At 44.0% G+C, this 15,779-nt stretch overlaps 1 protein-coding gene across 2 annotated transcripts; it reads right to left on the bottom strand.

Moving 5' to 3' along the window:
- Positions 1–340: 340 nt before the first annotated feature.
- On the bottom strand, positions 341–12,856 carry igsf8 (immunoglobulin superfamily, member 8). 2 transcript variants are annotated; one of them, XM_053867138.1, is made up of 8 exons: positions 12,718–12,856; positions 12,474–12,613; positions 8,187–8,567; positions 6,463–6,927; positions 3,480–3,655; positions 2,642–2,894; positions 2,128–2,574; positions 341–1,955 (listed from the first exon to the last, which is right to left on the bottom strand). In XM_053867138.1, exons 2-8 carry the CDS (start codon positions 12,517–12,519, stop codon positions 1,828–1,830), a joined length of 1,896 nt encoding a protein of 631 aa, XP_053723113.1. In that variant the 5' UTR covers positions 12,520–12,613; positions 12,718–12,856; the 3' UTR covers positions 341–1,827. The 2 variants fall into 2 exon arrangements, with proteins under 2 accessions (XP_053723113.1, XP_053723114.1); XM_053867139.1 differs by having other exon boundaries at positions 12,474–12,617; positions 12,718–12,830.
- Positions 12,857–15,779: the final 2,923 nt, after the last annotated feature.

Genomic DNA, 15,779 nt, shown 5'->3' with positions numbered 1-15,779 from the left:
TGGGATATCGCAATTTTCTTTTCTTTTTTAACTGGTTAGTCAGATGTATTTTATGAAACATTCCCGGATGGTGTTGAAGCTGGAATCCTCGTGTTTCCCAATCAAAAGTGCTTCGCTGCTGAAATGGAGCTGTTGGAGACTGAAACTGCTGCTTGTGCTGGCTCCATGTTGGAAACATAAAACTTTGTTTTCCTTCTCCGTCTCTCAAATCGCTGAGCGAACACAAACTGAAACCTTCGCGCCACTTTTTTTTCCTGAGAAAAACCATGGAAGACTGTTTTGCTGGGAAGACAAGAGGACATTCTACCAGAGAGCCGACACCAGCAAGTGAAGAGGCTGCGACAGTCTGAGTGGTTTATTTGTTTATCAGCTGGCAGTTTTCTTTCAACAGAGCACCATGAGAAACATACTGAGCAATAATAATAACCAACAGAAGTGGGTTTCAGATGCATTCAGGGACAGTGGTTTTAAAGAGGAGCAGATATAAAAACGATCAAAACTACAACACATAATTACAGCTGGGAACAGCGTCAGCAGTCTGGTGCGGGAGGGGGAGGGGGAGGTGGAGGGAGGCGCGCTGCGGGATTAGAGAAGTACACGCAGATACTTGCTCATCCCAAATGTCAGCCAGCACGTGTGTGCCAGTGCGAACGTGTCATCGGCGGGTGGCGTGTGTTGGTGTCCTAAACAGGATTTGGACAGCGGATCAGTGAGGCTAACGCCAGGATGCTTGGGCGGAAACGCGCCTCTCATTAGAGCAATGAGAGGAAACTTGGCGAGAAGACGGCGAGAAGAAGTTTGGGGGCAGCAGCTCAGTCCACATGCACACAGGGACTCGCAACAACGCCGAGAAAAGTAATGATGCTACAAACACAGCTCTTACAGTTACAAATATAAAAAGAGTCAAACCTCGAAGATATGAACAAATAATCTCAGGTCCTTAGCTAATATTTAAATAAAAATAGCTACTTCTTCTTTTTCTTACTTCTCTGTAATTTAATTCACTGAAGGGCGTGAATAGATGAGTCAGATCCAGGTCCCCTAACTGAGATACTAACTATGAAGGTCCTCTGATCTAACCAGAACCTGAACTAAAATCCCAAATTGTAAACAAAAACAGCCAAAACAACCCGAAACAAACGGGCATCATCAAACTGAAGGATTCCCTGTGTTCATGTGGAACAAGCCTCACAAATTTTTAGAAGCTCCACCTCCCATCAACAGCACGGTGACTTCTCCCGAGTAACTCAAGTAAACATTGGAGGGGGTTTGGTTCCATGCCCATACTGAGTGCGGGTGTTCGCGTAGGAAGGGAGAGCAGCAGAATGTTAAACAGACACACACACACACAGCAAGTCAAAACGAAACAGCTCAAGTGTATGTACAGCTCAGTTTAAATACCGTTTTGACCTCAGTATTTGTGTATGGAGCAGCAGTGCATTCATGTCGACGGTTCCAGCGCTCACACTCTGTGTGCAGGTCCGTGTGACGACTTCACAACCAACGGTGGCAGCAACTCATGCGAATTTAAGGAGAAAACGTAGTGCAAAAATAACATTGAGAGCATTGGGATATTTTAGACTCAGAGTGTAGCAGGAATCACCGGGGTTACGATCTGTCATGAGTGACGGGTTGTGAGGGAAGAATAAAAAATAAAAAAACAACAAAAAAACAGGTGGTTTCAGTTCCAGAAATGACTTTGATTATAAAAATACACAAGAATATAAAACAGATTCTTTTGGCATTGACTGTAGGTGAGAAGTGTTTCACTTCATTTCATACCAGAGAAATCAGTTCCGCCTCTCAGGCGGAGGTGAAAGGAGACGCCTATTTCCGAGGCTGACGTCTGGCCAGCCGCCTCATGAAGCAGCAGGTTACCGTGGCGATGATGACGATGCCCACAAACAGAGCGGACAAGATTCCGACGATCAGGGGGATGAGGAGAAGGTCCATAGCTGAAGAGGAGACGAGGCAGTGGAAAAGATCAACAAGCAGAAGGATTCTAGTTTGTCCGTTTATGCCCATGCATTTATTATTATCAGCAAGAAGAAAAATGGGTCTTGTAAGAAGAAACATTTGACTCTTTTTTGTTCATAATAATAATTATTTCAATTTAGTCAGCCTTACCTCTGGCATAAAGGTAAACAGTGACTGAGTTGGACTCGGCTTTGACCCTGGTGTTGTACCACGCTCCGTGCGGGTCCTGCCCCCAGGCCTCGGCGCGACACGAGTACATCCCTTCGTCTTCTATCGTCGCGGCATGGACCCTCAGTCTGTAGCTGACCGGCGTCAGACGATCCACGCTGACCTCGCTGTTGTTGATGAAGATCTGCGAGACGCCGTCGTACATCAGCGCGGCCACCATGGTGGGTGGCAGCTCCTCCACAGGAGCGGTGTCGTCGGCACCCTGACGCGGCGTCCCGAGAGGGTCGGGGATCGGCCAGCGCAGCCACTGCACTTGTGCCTGGGCGGGGCCTGTGGTGGTCACGGTGACATTGCAGATGACGGTGATGGTGCTGCCTCTTTTCAACAGGGGGCCACGCGGCAGCTGAGCCACGGCCGACACCAAAACATCTGGGCAGAACAAGTTGAAGAGTGTTGTTCATTTAAGCAACATTTTCTCCTGAAAAATGTCTCTCACCTTTGGTCCTCAGGTTGACAGTGACGCCCTCTGACCTCTGGGTGAGAGTAGCAGGGATGGAAGGGTCGGGGTTCCTTCTCCCGGCGTAGACGCTGACCACGCATCGATAGACCCCGGAGTCAGAGGGACGGGCCGAGAACAGTTTCAGAGAGTATCTCGCCCTCGCCACTTTCTCCATGGAACCACCGTTGGCTCGGCTCAGGTCGTCGCCCCAACTCACAACCCCATCCGTGCTCATGCGAGCCACTTCCACCTTTCACAGAAGAGGAAACCAGTGAGCTCAAGGTTAGAGACACTAGCGCCACACTAGTTTTTCATTGAGTGGTCTCGTGTTTAGGTGTTGAGCAGCACAAACTCCAGGCCTGAGGACCAAATCTAGCCCGCTGACTCCTTTTATTAGCCCACAAAAGGTAAAATCCAGAGTGGAAATGAGATTCAAAACTGAATTAAACTAGCTCACCAACAAAGCACATGGACATCATGACCCACAAAGTAAGTGCCCATTCGTCCAGAATACATACATCAACATTTATCAGGTAAAATCTAAAACATTGCTGCAGTGACTAAATGCGAGTCAGCGGTGAAGGAGGGCTGGTAATGTGTTTTGAAGCAAGCTGCAGAGAAACATTATGCAAATAAGCTTTCAATAATTGAAGAGGATGCAGACATGTTTTAACTACTTTTTCCTTTCAAAGAACGTCATTTGCAGACTGTTCAGAAGCATCTTTGAAATTTTGGCGACGTGCATGGTTGACTTTGACGCCCCTGTTCTGCTGTGTCTACAGAATAGAACATGATTCACAAGCAAAGGGTCGGAAGCTTTCACTTGCAAATATACCTCGACACCTCCGGCGGCTGAGTCACTGCTCACTGATCCTCTCTTCATCCACTGGACCAGCAGACCCGAGTTCACTTCAGGAGGAAGCCCCTGGACCTCACAAGACAGGATGAGAGGGGAGCCCAGCTGGACGGTCACCTCCCCTTTGGGGGACGACACCACGCTCATGGACTCCGCTGGAGGGAGACGAATGGCGTTAATGGACGACAACACTCGGAACACTGCGTCACCTCTCTGACTGGAGCAGCAAATTTGAAATATTAAGAACGTTCAAATTCAAGTGAGCACGATTGACCAGCAGGTGGCAGTAGTGTACCATAGCGCACTCACAAGACAGAGCAAAGTCAGCGAGGCTCGCACTGCAGCGAATCCTTCCAAGGATCCTGGATCCAGACGGACAGAATTGCATCGTCCTGGGACACAGACTCAGCATCGCACCACAACAGGTGATCTGTTGATCCACAGTCCGCAGACTTCTATCTACCCGCTGCTTATTCTGAAGCGAAATCTGCAGCTAAACCTTGCAGTCAGTGGCCGAGGTGACTGATCTATTGGATCTAAATATAGAGACAAATAAGCACACATCCGTGCAGATGCACGATGGCCACTAGAGCTGAACAATTATATAATTTGCGTTACATAATAAGTGTGCCGTTTCTTCTAAAGGCAAGTACAAGCCGTCTCCATTCTGTCAGTACCACATTTGACAACATTGATTTCAGCTTAAAAAGGACGGAACCATGCGATCATAGAAAACATCTGTCCAACAAACAAGTGGAAATTTATGCAGAGAGCAATGAGTCAACTTAGTCCACAACAATGTTCAGTATTCATAATGACCAAACCTCTGTACAGCAGCTGAACGGAGTAAGAAAACAGGGAACAAAAACCCTTCAGAACTCGAGTGATCAAAGCTCTTAATACGACAAAGAAGAACTAGGGGCAGGACAGGAGTTCCTCGTCAACTCTGCCATGTTTGTTCACTCCAGTGGATGTCACTATTAAACAAAATGTATTCGTCATGCTTAAGTATAATGTGGAGTTTAATTCCATCACTTCATATAGAACAAGGACTTGATTACAATTTTTTTTCAGGGACTGATGGTGAGCAAATGCTTCTAATAGGGATGGAAGGAGCAGTGATGGAAAGCTTTATGAGAATAATCTGAACAAACAGATCATATTTTTCCCTATTTTTCCTTTGTTTTACGACTCAGCAGTGGAGTGTATGCGTGTAATTCTGTTGCATGTTATGACGGACGCCAATTTCCTAAGGTTCACGACAATACTTGACATAATTGATTTAAAAACAAACTGTTGATGGTGGATTATTGGGGAGCATGGTATTCTGGGGTATTAGAGAGCCAGAGTTCCAGCCCTACTTCAAATACCACACCATTCCACTGTATTGGAGTGGGCCCAATTAATGCAAACACTACTCCAGATTTGTAAGATAATAGAGACTTTACCAAAGGCTTGTGGGATCATTGTCATTGGGACAAAGTAGTGAAGTAGGACGTGCTTTTGTGGGTCCTTAGAACAATAGAAGCATTGTGAATAATAATTAATAGAACCCACAAGTTTCCCACCATCAGGAAGTTCCACTTGTAAAGGAACTATTTACTATTAATATACTACTATTGAATCCATAATTTGGTGAAAAGGAGTCCCAGCAGCAGCAACTGTATTGACATATACACAATAGAAAGTCTTCTTCAGGGCCAAGGTGGAATGAAAGATTGCTTAATCCTCTAGATCCACACAAGCGGTTTAGAATTTATTATGATTCAAGGCGAGGGCCAGCGGGCGGATATCCACCCAGCTGTCCATCCCGTCAGCTACTAGCCCTTCAAATCCGGATGACCAAAGAGAGCTGAGCATCTATCAATTTGCTCCTAACGGCCAGCATCATCGACAGCAGCGTCGGCATGTCCGGCGGAGGGCATTCATGAAAGACTGTCGGCACAGATGTGCACTAACTGTCCGTCCCTCACACTCTGGGGCTGCACCAGCCAGACGTTTTGTTAAGCTCCGACCAACACAATCACTCCGGGCTGTGCCCTGGAAGGAGTCCAATCATTTCACAAGCACGTCAAGTCCGACCGCTGCTATGGCAACAAGAACAAAAACATGCGACCAGCAGGCAGAAACTCAGACTCCGGGCTCCACGGTGACCACAACGATGGACAAGATTTTTTTTAAATGAGCAAAATCCCTCAACTAGTCTCACAATAAACAAAGCAAATGATCCACCACAGGATTCATCAAAGTTTCTCAACAGCAGAGGGACTAAGTAGCACCAACATGATAAATACTTGGTATGACAAGGATTGCAACTGCGATATTTTCTCTCCAAGTCTAGTCTTGGTTCAAGTACAGGGGATGCAAGTAGATCATCTTAAATGGAACAAACTTATAAATAATGTTCACCACAAGATTAAAAACACAGCATCTGAAGTACAGAAAAAATGTACTGAATTGAAATATAACTGACCACTGGAACATTGCAAGATAGCAGTATGAGAATACATATAAATCCTGGCTCGCAAGAGTCCCAAACCTTCCTGTATTTATTGGCTGTATCCATGATATTAGCCAGGTTTATGCTATCAAATTCACAGGCTAAAGGGTCAAGCTTGCATGGCAGGTCAGGGAAACAGGAAAACTATATTCTCTTCAGTCTGTAATTGTTTACCCTACTTTCAAATTATGATGGCTCAACATATGTTGTGCTCAGCAAATCCTGAATTCTAACTTTTTTTAAATTTATCTGTATTAATGCACTGAAAGCTGTTCATTTTCTTTCAAAACTAAAGCAATAAAAATAAAGCTATTTTCCCGAACATCATGAAAGATTGTGAGTAATGATCGGACTTACACTATTGAACAAAATAATCCTGACTATTTTTGCCACAATCTTGCAGTCTTAGTTGTTATTGGCACGAAATTGAAAAAGAAAACAGTAGTTTTGAGGAGCACTCACCGAGTTGCTGCACAGTCAAGTTGCCAATATCCAGAGTCCTCTGTGCGATCTTCTGCCATGACCGATTTGGGTCCAAAATCCACTGCGACGCCTCACAGAAATACGATCCGGTGTCGCTGGGCTGCACGGCTTTCATCTTCAACACATAGTTCCCCAATCCTCCCTCACCGTTCCTCTTCTCCAGCGTGATCTCCCCGTCGTCGTATCGCTGCTTGTACCAGCGTCCGGGGACGACCCCGAGCAGCTTGTCGATGGAGATAATCTCCCTCACGGTGCTGACCTCTCCTCCGGCTCCACTCCCAGGACTCCCCGGGCCACCGCCTCGCTTTCCGAACGTGATGGACAGATGGGTGAGCTGCTCAGACTGGATGCCGGCCGAGCAGGTCAGAGTTAATTCGGCCCCCTCTGGTGTGGGCTGACCGGTGAGCGAGCGGGTGTAGCTGATCTGGAGAGTGTCCGGAATCACTGCAGGTGCGCAGAAGGACAGCGACTTACTTCATTACATCAGACTGCTGACAGGCCAACAGACAAAAACCTTTACACCTCTGCGTGATGCAAGAGATGTGAAGCTCACAGGCTTCCTTACATTTGTTGACAATGACATCAATTATCTCTGTTCCGTAGTGTAAACACTGGGATCATCATAGGTCAGTTCATCAACATGAACTTGGGATTGACTTGGATTTTCAACCATAAAATGGGCCAGACAAAATGACTTGGCAGGCTGGGTTTGGCCCACAGATCTCAGGTTTGGCATGTAATACCATTTATCATTGTCAGGTTTCTCATGAGTAACAAATGAAACATCCACAATTTATACTCAACAACTGCAATATTCTAAAGAGCTACTAGTGTGTTTCTACGTGTTATCTAAAGGGTCAGCAAGAAGACACATTCCTAAACCACTGTGTCCACAGACTTCATGGCACCACATTGTATATTTTCCTGGGGGATGAGGAAGTGTCTTTTTGAATGTTTTTTGCTGTGCCCTGGCTGCGAGCCTTTCAAGCAAAGTTTAACTAAGCATAATTTGCTAAATACAAACCATTTAAAAAATAATTTCGATGCAAAGCTGCTATGCGAGTACATGAGAACAACATGGTCCCTTTAGGTCAAAAAAGAGAGTTAGTTTCTGCACAGCAAGCGTGAATATAACTTCTTTTTGCAGTATTTTTCCCACTATGAAACTGATTTTGAACTCTTGAAGTACTTCAAAATCATATAAGGTCGACTTCTTTCGAAACAACTTAACAGAGAAACACTTGTTGTGACTGCATAATAAATAAGCCCTTTGAACCTTTGCGCTTCTTCAAATATTTGTGCCAGATGCAACACTATCCTCAGAATGCAGTGTATTTTTTGCTTGTTTTTTTTCCTCGGGTGATTGTGAGGGAGACAGATCAGTTACTTTTCCACATAAATGAACCAGTTAGCAACTATACATGAGTAATACATGCAAACTGTTCATGTTCCAGAAAACGTGAGTCACAATGCATCCATGGAAAACTAAATACTGCTGCATACCTGCATTAAGCCTCACCCTAAATATTACTTCAAGCATGCAGTTCTACTGAATCTGCTCATTTTCACACCAGCCTGTGAAACACATTGCCTCCACTTTTATTGCAGCTGAACAGTGCAGTAGGTGAGAGTTTACCATCGAACTCTGTCAACCTGACAATGTAGTCGTGACTGGAAAAGGAGGGCCACATGTGCAGTCTTACCTTTCACAGTGACAGTGGCGCTGTAGTTTCCCTGGTACTTGGAGTCGGTGCTTGGAGTGTAGCACTCGTACTTCCCCTGGTCTTCAGCTCTCAGCCTCTGGATCATCAGCCGGACTTTGTCCCCAGAGTCCCTGTCCACTCTCACCTCGCCGTTTCTCACCCGGGTCTGGAAGGGGGCATAGGGAAACCCCTTGTCTCGGGTGGAAATCACTCCCATCTGCCTCCCGCCGGCGTCATCCCGGTAAAGGAACCACTCGAAGTCCTGTGTGCGTGGGCCCTCGTATCCATGCACAGAACAGGGCAGGGAGAGCTGGAAGCCGGCGACACGGTACAGCGGTCCAGTGGGAAGCGTTACATCTCGGCAGACGGCATATCGGAGCACTGCAGGGAAAGACGATGGACAGTCAGAAAGCGGAAAAGGACCCTGCCGCCACTGATGATCTGAGCTCTGAGCTGTACAAACTCACCAGTCAATAACAGAAACCAGCTAAGGCCTGATCAATACCTAAATAGCTGCAGAGGAAATGCTCCCTGGTAGAAACTGGGCCACTGAGTTCCACATTTCTCTCAGGGGAACACACTCTCCTACACATGGGGCTGTAAGTTCTGCGTTGTGTGTGTGCGGCGAGTTTCCAGCTGTGACCCGGGGGCCCTGGTCAGGGGGTCACACCAGGCGGGACTGGTGGTGGGAGTCTGGGCAGCAGGGATTAGTGGGTCAGTCCGGCCTGTCCTGTCTGGCTTTCCTCCTGCCTAAACATGGCAGTGTGTCGAACAACTGTCAATCGACTGCACCTTTTAATTGAACATTCTGTATATGTAGTGTTCAGAAATAATTTAGCATCAACATATTTCGTGACCAGTGAGACCTTCTCTAGGGCACAGACATAGGTCAACCGAGGTGTTGAGAACCTCCAGTGTGAAGCATTAAAATTGCATGAAGTAGCTTCATATTCAATAAATGTCACTCACTAGATTGTAGCTTCCTCACTGGAATCGATAAAAAACTACAAGGAGAAGCTCAACAATACACAGGCGGTGATGACTTATGACTCTTGTATTTTTTCCTCATAGTTTAGTCAGAACATGTTGAATGCAAAAACAGTACCATGAAGGTAAAACAAAGGTTTAAAATCCACACGAGCTTTTAATGCTAGATGAGTAGAACACAACCTAATCTGAAAAAATACTAATACTATGACTGACTTTCACTTTCCAGCACTCTCCCTCCCCCACTCAATTGGACGACTGGCATAGCCTTTATCCAATAGAAAACTCTGCTTTTCAGGTTTGGGATCTGTTGGAATTAGAGTGGATGTAGAGGAGTAAGGGGAATTGGATTATGAGGTCAACATTGCAGGAGTCAAATAAAGAGCCAGGTTTGGTTCTTTCCATTCTACAGAGTTATTTTCTGGGCTCAGTCGCCTGTATGAGATCCGATCCCTCTCCTGGTTTTGTACCCAAATATCCAGCGTGAGAGGCTCCAGGCTGAGAGCAGCCAACACGATTATATTTCACCCCGTCTTTGTTTGGCAGTTCCATTTCACGTGTTTGGTTTTAGTTAAGCAGAGGTTGTTTAGAAACCAGCTCGGAGCCACAGGCGCTGAAACCATTCCTTCAGAAACCATTTTGAGATGAATACATTCATACTATGTGAGGACTTGAGTGTGCATGGTGGACCATCAGGAAAGGTGAAGAGCATCTTGGTAGCCTTCTTCTGAGCTCGACACTGAACGGATTTCATGGTGACATTTTTTTTGTTTAGTACCCTGACATTTATCAGGGGGAGACTGTGCCAGGGTTTCTGCCAGGAAACTGTCTGATGTTTCTTCCAGGATTCTTCCATTAAAAACATGGCTAAAACGTCAACATAACCATGTCCACTTGCTTCCACTTGTGATCATGCTTGGAGGACAAGTGATGGGACACACAGACTTTGAGTGTGTGGTGTGCTGTGTTGTCATTATCGGAGGTCCACCACGGAAATAGCCATCAATGTCTGATTTAATGGGGCTCCCTGCCACAGCCACTCTAGAGTGAAATGCACTACAAATGGACAGGAATATGAGTCTCCAATGTGCGTCTTCATAACTACATTTTTTTGCAGAGCAGTGTCGCATTTTCTGAATGCAATTTTGTTCTTATTATGGCCACAAATGCGCGGATACATACTGTCAAAGGGATTATATACATTGTTAGTTTGCAGTGTAGTGCCTTGGTATCCTGTACATAACTGTTTATTGCTTTTGTAAGCACCAAGTAAAGAGAGTAAATAGGACTACTACCATTGTACAATCTGTAAAAAGAAGATTTAAGGCAGTTAAAGTATACTTCAGGGCTTTTGAGGTGTAGTATTTTGGCATGATAGTCAGCTTGTAATTCTCTGAAAACTCATAATATTAAATTGCCAAATGCATGAAAATGATATTGTAGTTCAGCAATTAAAGTATGTAATAATCTGTGCATATATTCCAGTTGAAGGTGCATTGAAAGATGAAGCTCCATTTTGTTACAGTCCGTGAGCAGGCTTGAAAGTACAGTCATAAAAAAAAGCATATGATATGATCAAACCGAAATCACATTTACCAGTAAGCCACACCCACAAACAAAGCACCAACCGACGCTCCCTCATGCTCACCTAAATCCGAGTACTACCTGAGCAACTGGAAAAACAGGACTGACCCACCCGGGCTTAATGTGAGTCAAACTGCAAAACAACTGAGCCGTTCTCACTGATGACAATGCACACGCCGATAATTACATGGGAGACGAGTGGGAGGCTTAAGCGGATCAAGCCCTAATTATCGTCGGGATCCGACTGACCGGGCAGGGGACACCGCACAGTTTGAGGGACAGACAGACGGACACCTTTCTCATAAGGAGCAGAAAAAGACACGCATGGGAGGCAGATAAACTGCGAGATGGTTTGACCCTAAACGACCCTGAAAGTCAGCTGAAATAAGATCAGAAAACCATGCATAATACAGCATCAGTGAAAATGAACTAAAGATGAGGAATTAAAAGTCTAACTTCCTGTTTGGGCTTGTTCATTGGCAAATATACAGCACACGGTGTCACAGAGTCACCAGCATAACACACTCTGCCAGTTAGAAAACATCCAGCAGGTACTTCCCTGCAGTCAGATCATATCAGATACCTTCACATTAGTCACAGAATTGTTACGAGACATTCTTAACTACGTAGACAGGATGGTGAAATGGTGAAACTGGCACCTGTACGGCAGGAATGTGTTTGCATCACAGATTTCAGCAGGGCTTCAGTGACGCTATGTTTCCAATGACTGAAGTCGCACCAGAGAATAAAAATGTAAACACAAGAAGCTCACCAGTTTCCCTCAGCTTCTCAGCTAAAACCCTGAGCAACTAATGTCACTCCTAGGTAACTCAGGGGGGCTGAGTCAGAATTGCGAGGCTTCAACTGGATTATTGATGGTAGAAGCAATTCCTGCGTTGCAAAATGTTTCTAATTCTTAGTCATAATTTATCAACCTGTCTAACCAACATGACTAGTTTGTTACAGTCCGACTATATTTCTGCAACACGAATAGCAGATCATCTATACCGTTCTCACCATCTGCATGAACACGTTATACAACACATTACTTTCATATGAATCTTTGCCAAGTGCCAACACACCATCAGAATTATACCTATCTTCAGGCCATTTCAGCGAAACATATTTTGCAGCCTCGAGTGAAAGTTGAAGAATGCCTCGACTATGTTAAAATGGCCATGAACTTATTACAGGCAAAAAAGAATGTGGATCATTTTGTTTATTCTTTGTATAAAATGTGGTGTTTAGCATTATTTCTCTCAACGCAATACATTTGAATATATTTATTATCATTATTATTTAAGAAACTTGAAATTAAGACCCAAAAAAACAAAAACTTTGAATTGACTCCCTGCTGTTTAGTGAAATATCATGCACTGTGATATTTTGATGAAGGTGCAAAACTGCAAACAGCCAACAAAGTGTAATGATAGAGTATGAGTGAGTGGCTTTGACTCCTGCCCCCACAACCCAGTTAAGGGAAGCTCGTGAATTAAATAACTCAACAACCAGCTTCCTTTCGCGCGCTCCTCCAAATGCACCTGCGTCTCTCTTGCACTCCAAAGTAAAAAGGGCAGGGGAATTACAAATATGTCGGCCCACAAATGCACCCGATAAATGGTGAAATGATGCTGTAAATATAGTCTGTGGCGCATGTGAGAGGGTTCTGCTGTTATCGATAGGTCCGGTTTGACAGATGGCGGCTGCTGAACTCACCAGTTTGGAGAACAACAACCACGAACGTCTTCATCACAGCCTTCATCTTCCTCCTCGGTGTCCAAACAAATGCTCGGCGCTCGAATTCGTGTCTCCTGCGAGTGGATTTTCGCCGATCATCCCGCCGAGCAGCAGCAGAACTGTCTTGGAGGCAGACGGATTAATTCAATGGAAGACTGCAAGAACGGCTAGCAGGTTGGTAGCATCGTGATCATAGTGCGAACGAGTCGGCAAGAGTAATCACCTTCTTCTCGCAACGTCGAGTTTCAGTCACCAGCCGACTAGTTTCCACTGTCCCGCTGAGGATTCAACATCTCCCACACGCCGTCCCGGTCAGTGGCAGGCGTTAGGGGGTGGGGAGTGTGAGCGGGCTCGAGGGGGTGGGGCAGGTTGTGACAAAAGAACTCTGTGGGAAATCCCGCCACTGCCATTCGTCGACGGAGTGACGGACACAAGTATGCGCCAATCAATGGGAAGATAGTGGCACACAGCTGTGATACGAACACGTTGTCTTTTGACCACTAGATGGCAGAAAAGACCCGCATATATGAAGGCGATTTAGCTCGCGCTGAAGTTCTTGATCACGTTTACCAGGTCAACAATGGGCTGTTGTTGGTCATGACGTCATCCGAGAGACGTTAGAGACGATACAGTTACTCAATCATTGCAGTTTTAACAGAGTATAAAATCACGATGGAATAATCATGGAGCAGAAATAATCTTGGATAATTTCTTTTTAGTCACAGAATAGAAATCTTAAAGAAATACTTCTTTACTGCTTTTTTTACACCGAATTTAAACGTCACATATCATTTTATTGTGTTTCATAAACGTTTTGTGTCTTATGCAACAAGCATGCCCAAATTTTTTCAGTTACCCGCAGTACGCACTTAAGCCACTAGATAGAGACAAACACTACAGACGTTGTTTTTAAACGTCACCATAGTTTCCAAAAATGCTTCTCAATTAAACGACACATATAGCCCAATAACATTTAGCTAACACGAGATAGGACAGTGTAAGCGTGTCAGATTTCAGATCAGTAGACAGAGATATGTAAAAAAAAATCTCGAAATATATTAAATATATATTATATGTTAAATTCCTGTCTGATGTAGAGAAGAGGTGCTAAGATAATACATAGGGGGGAAAGATATTATAGTGAAAAAAGTTCAATTTTGGGCGAATCTTGAGCAACTGTACGAAGTAATACGGTTAAAACATTTAATAGTCAAGATTCTTAACATTTTTTTTATTAATGTTGTTGACAAAAGACCCCAAATTTTAGCCAAAATGAAAAGCATGCGCTTTAAACACAAAAAAGAAGAGAAGAAAAAAAAAAAGAAACTAATGTCACGGGCCTCCGTAAGCATGTGGCCAAGTGGCCAACATGGCTGACTGCAGATTGCTCTGACTCCAGCTCGGATTAGTGATGTCATTGCACACCTCATTAGTGGTTGCCTTCCATCCTGTTCGCCACTTTTCTTAATTCCCTGACTTCTCTTCCTCCTCTTGCCTGACCCTCTCTTCCCTTTCCTCCATGTCCCCGTCTCCTCTCCTCCTCACGTTCGGCTACATGGAAACATGGATGACTTCATCGCGTGGCTCCGAAGAGAGAGAGAGAGGGGAAGTCATTCGATTATTCTGGGTTAACAAGGCGGCCAGCGGGATCTGCAGACTCCAGCAGGAGCCTCCACCAGCGCTGAGGGATGGCGCTCATGCAGAGTAAACTTCCTCGCTGTCACGTCTTCCAGTCTATCACAGTGTGTTTCTGCCCAGGCGCATGGTTCCAGCATGATGTAGTCTGATCCCCTTCCAGGGAAAGAAACCTCTAAAAAGCTGCATTGATCTGCTCAGAATTGTTGTTCATTTCTGTGGATTACTTGTGACAGACGAACCCAAACTCTTTTATTGGTAAATGATACACCCTGGAATTAAGTTTTTATGTTTATGAAATGTTAAATATCACCATCATCTGGTGCCGAGCATCTTTAAGTAGTTTACATGACATGTTTTTTCACTGGTTATGCTCATAGATTCACGACCATGTTAAAGGGGTGCTAGCATGCTTCTCCGTGTTTGTCAAGGCTGCACTTGTGGTGATGTAAATGTGCACAAAGTTCTCATAAATGTCGCAAAGGATCATGGAACCGGGATGACACGGCTGTGGTGACCTGTCTCATGGAAATACTTCTGCACCGCAGTTGTACTTCCTCATGTTTTCGCTGTAAAACAGGGAGCATCTTCATCCAGACAAAATTGGCTTCTCCTTCATTGGACAACTTTTTGGACTCGATATTTCTTGAGTTAATATTTGCTCTTTTTTGTTCATTCCACTCCCTATCTTCCGACGAATATTAGGTGTTACCAATTTATATTGTTATATTGTGTTGTGCCATCTTAGCCAGCTCCAACCGTGAATCCCACGTTCTTTCTTTCAAATTTATTTCCTTGTGTATATCGAATTATTTCCATGACTTAGTTTAGGTTATTTATAGAGTTTAACCTTTTATTTTAGTGTATTCAGAACTTCTGCTGTAACTGTAAGAGTTGCATTCTTCATTTATTTATTTTTTCTAAACATATATTTTGCATTCAGTTGTGTTTACAGTTGTACGTTTGATTACTGTGCTTTGTTTCAGTTTTTTTTTTTTAAAGGAAGAGTTAACTTTGCCGGCAACAATTTTTTTTTTCAATGAAATATTAAACCTTGATATCAGCATTTCAAAATACATTATTTTAAAAGTTAGAGATAAAGACATACAGTAAATGAGAAACATATTTCCTCCAGCAGCTTCTACATTCCACAGTTACTGCTGCTATTTTGCACCTTTTTTGTTTCTTTTTTTTTTTGTTTTTACATTCCTGCTACCTCTGTCACCTCTTTTCATCATTCCTCCACTGAATTCGTGACATTGTTTACTGCAAGCTTTGATAGAAACACACTCACAAATGTTGCTTAGATTAGTTGCAGGTGTCTGTCATCTGCTTGTGTAGTAGGAGCTAGTAGGAACTACAGCAGGCTTCATATTTGTATCTTGGCCTGTTCAAATGCAGTGATTCTGTCTTGTAAAAAGTAAATAAATAAGAACTATTTAATTTATTATTTTTTATTGTTTTTTTTTTTAATAAAGGTGTCTTTTTTCTTGCAATGGGTTGTAGGTGTAAGAGCCATTTATTACATTGTTAGTTTGCTTTGTAAAATGAATATGGATTATTTAGTCATTTTGTTTATCTAGAAAATCACAATAAATGTGTTCGGTGAATATTACAAACAACGGTGACGTGGTGGATTCACTGGGCGGC

Source organism: Synchiropus splendidus, chromosome 6 (assembly GCF_027744825.2).
Source record: "Synchiropus splendidus isolate RoL2022-P1 chromosome 6, RoL_Sspl_1.0, whole genome shotgun sequence".
Classification (NCBI taxonomy): Eukaryota; Metazoa; Chordata; class Actinopteri; order Syngnathiformes; family Callionymidae; genus Synchiropus; species Synchiropus splendidus.
Note: the sequence above shows the minus strand (reverse complement) of the source record. Positions and strands in the feature narration are given on the sequence as shown.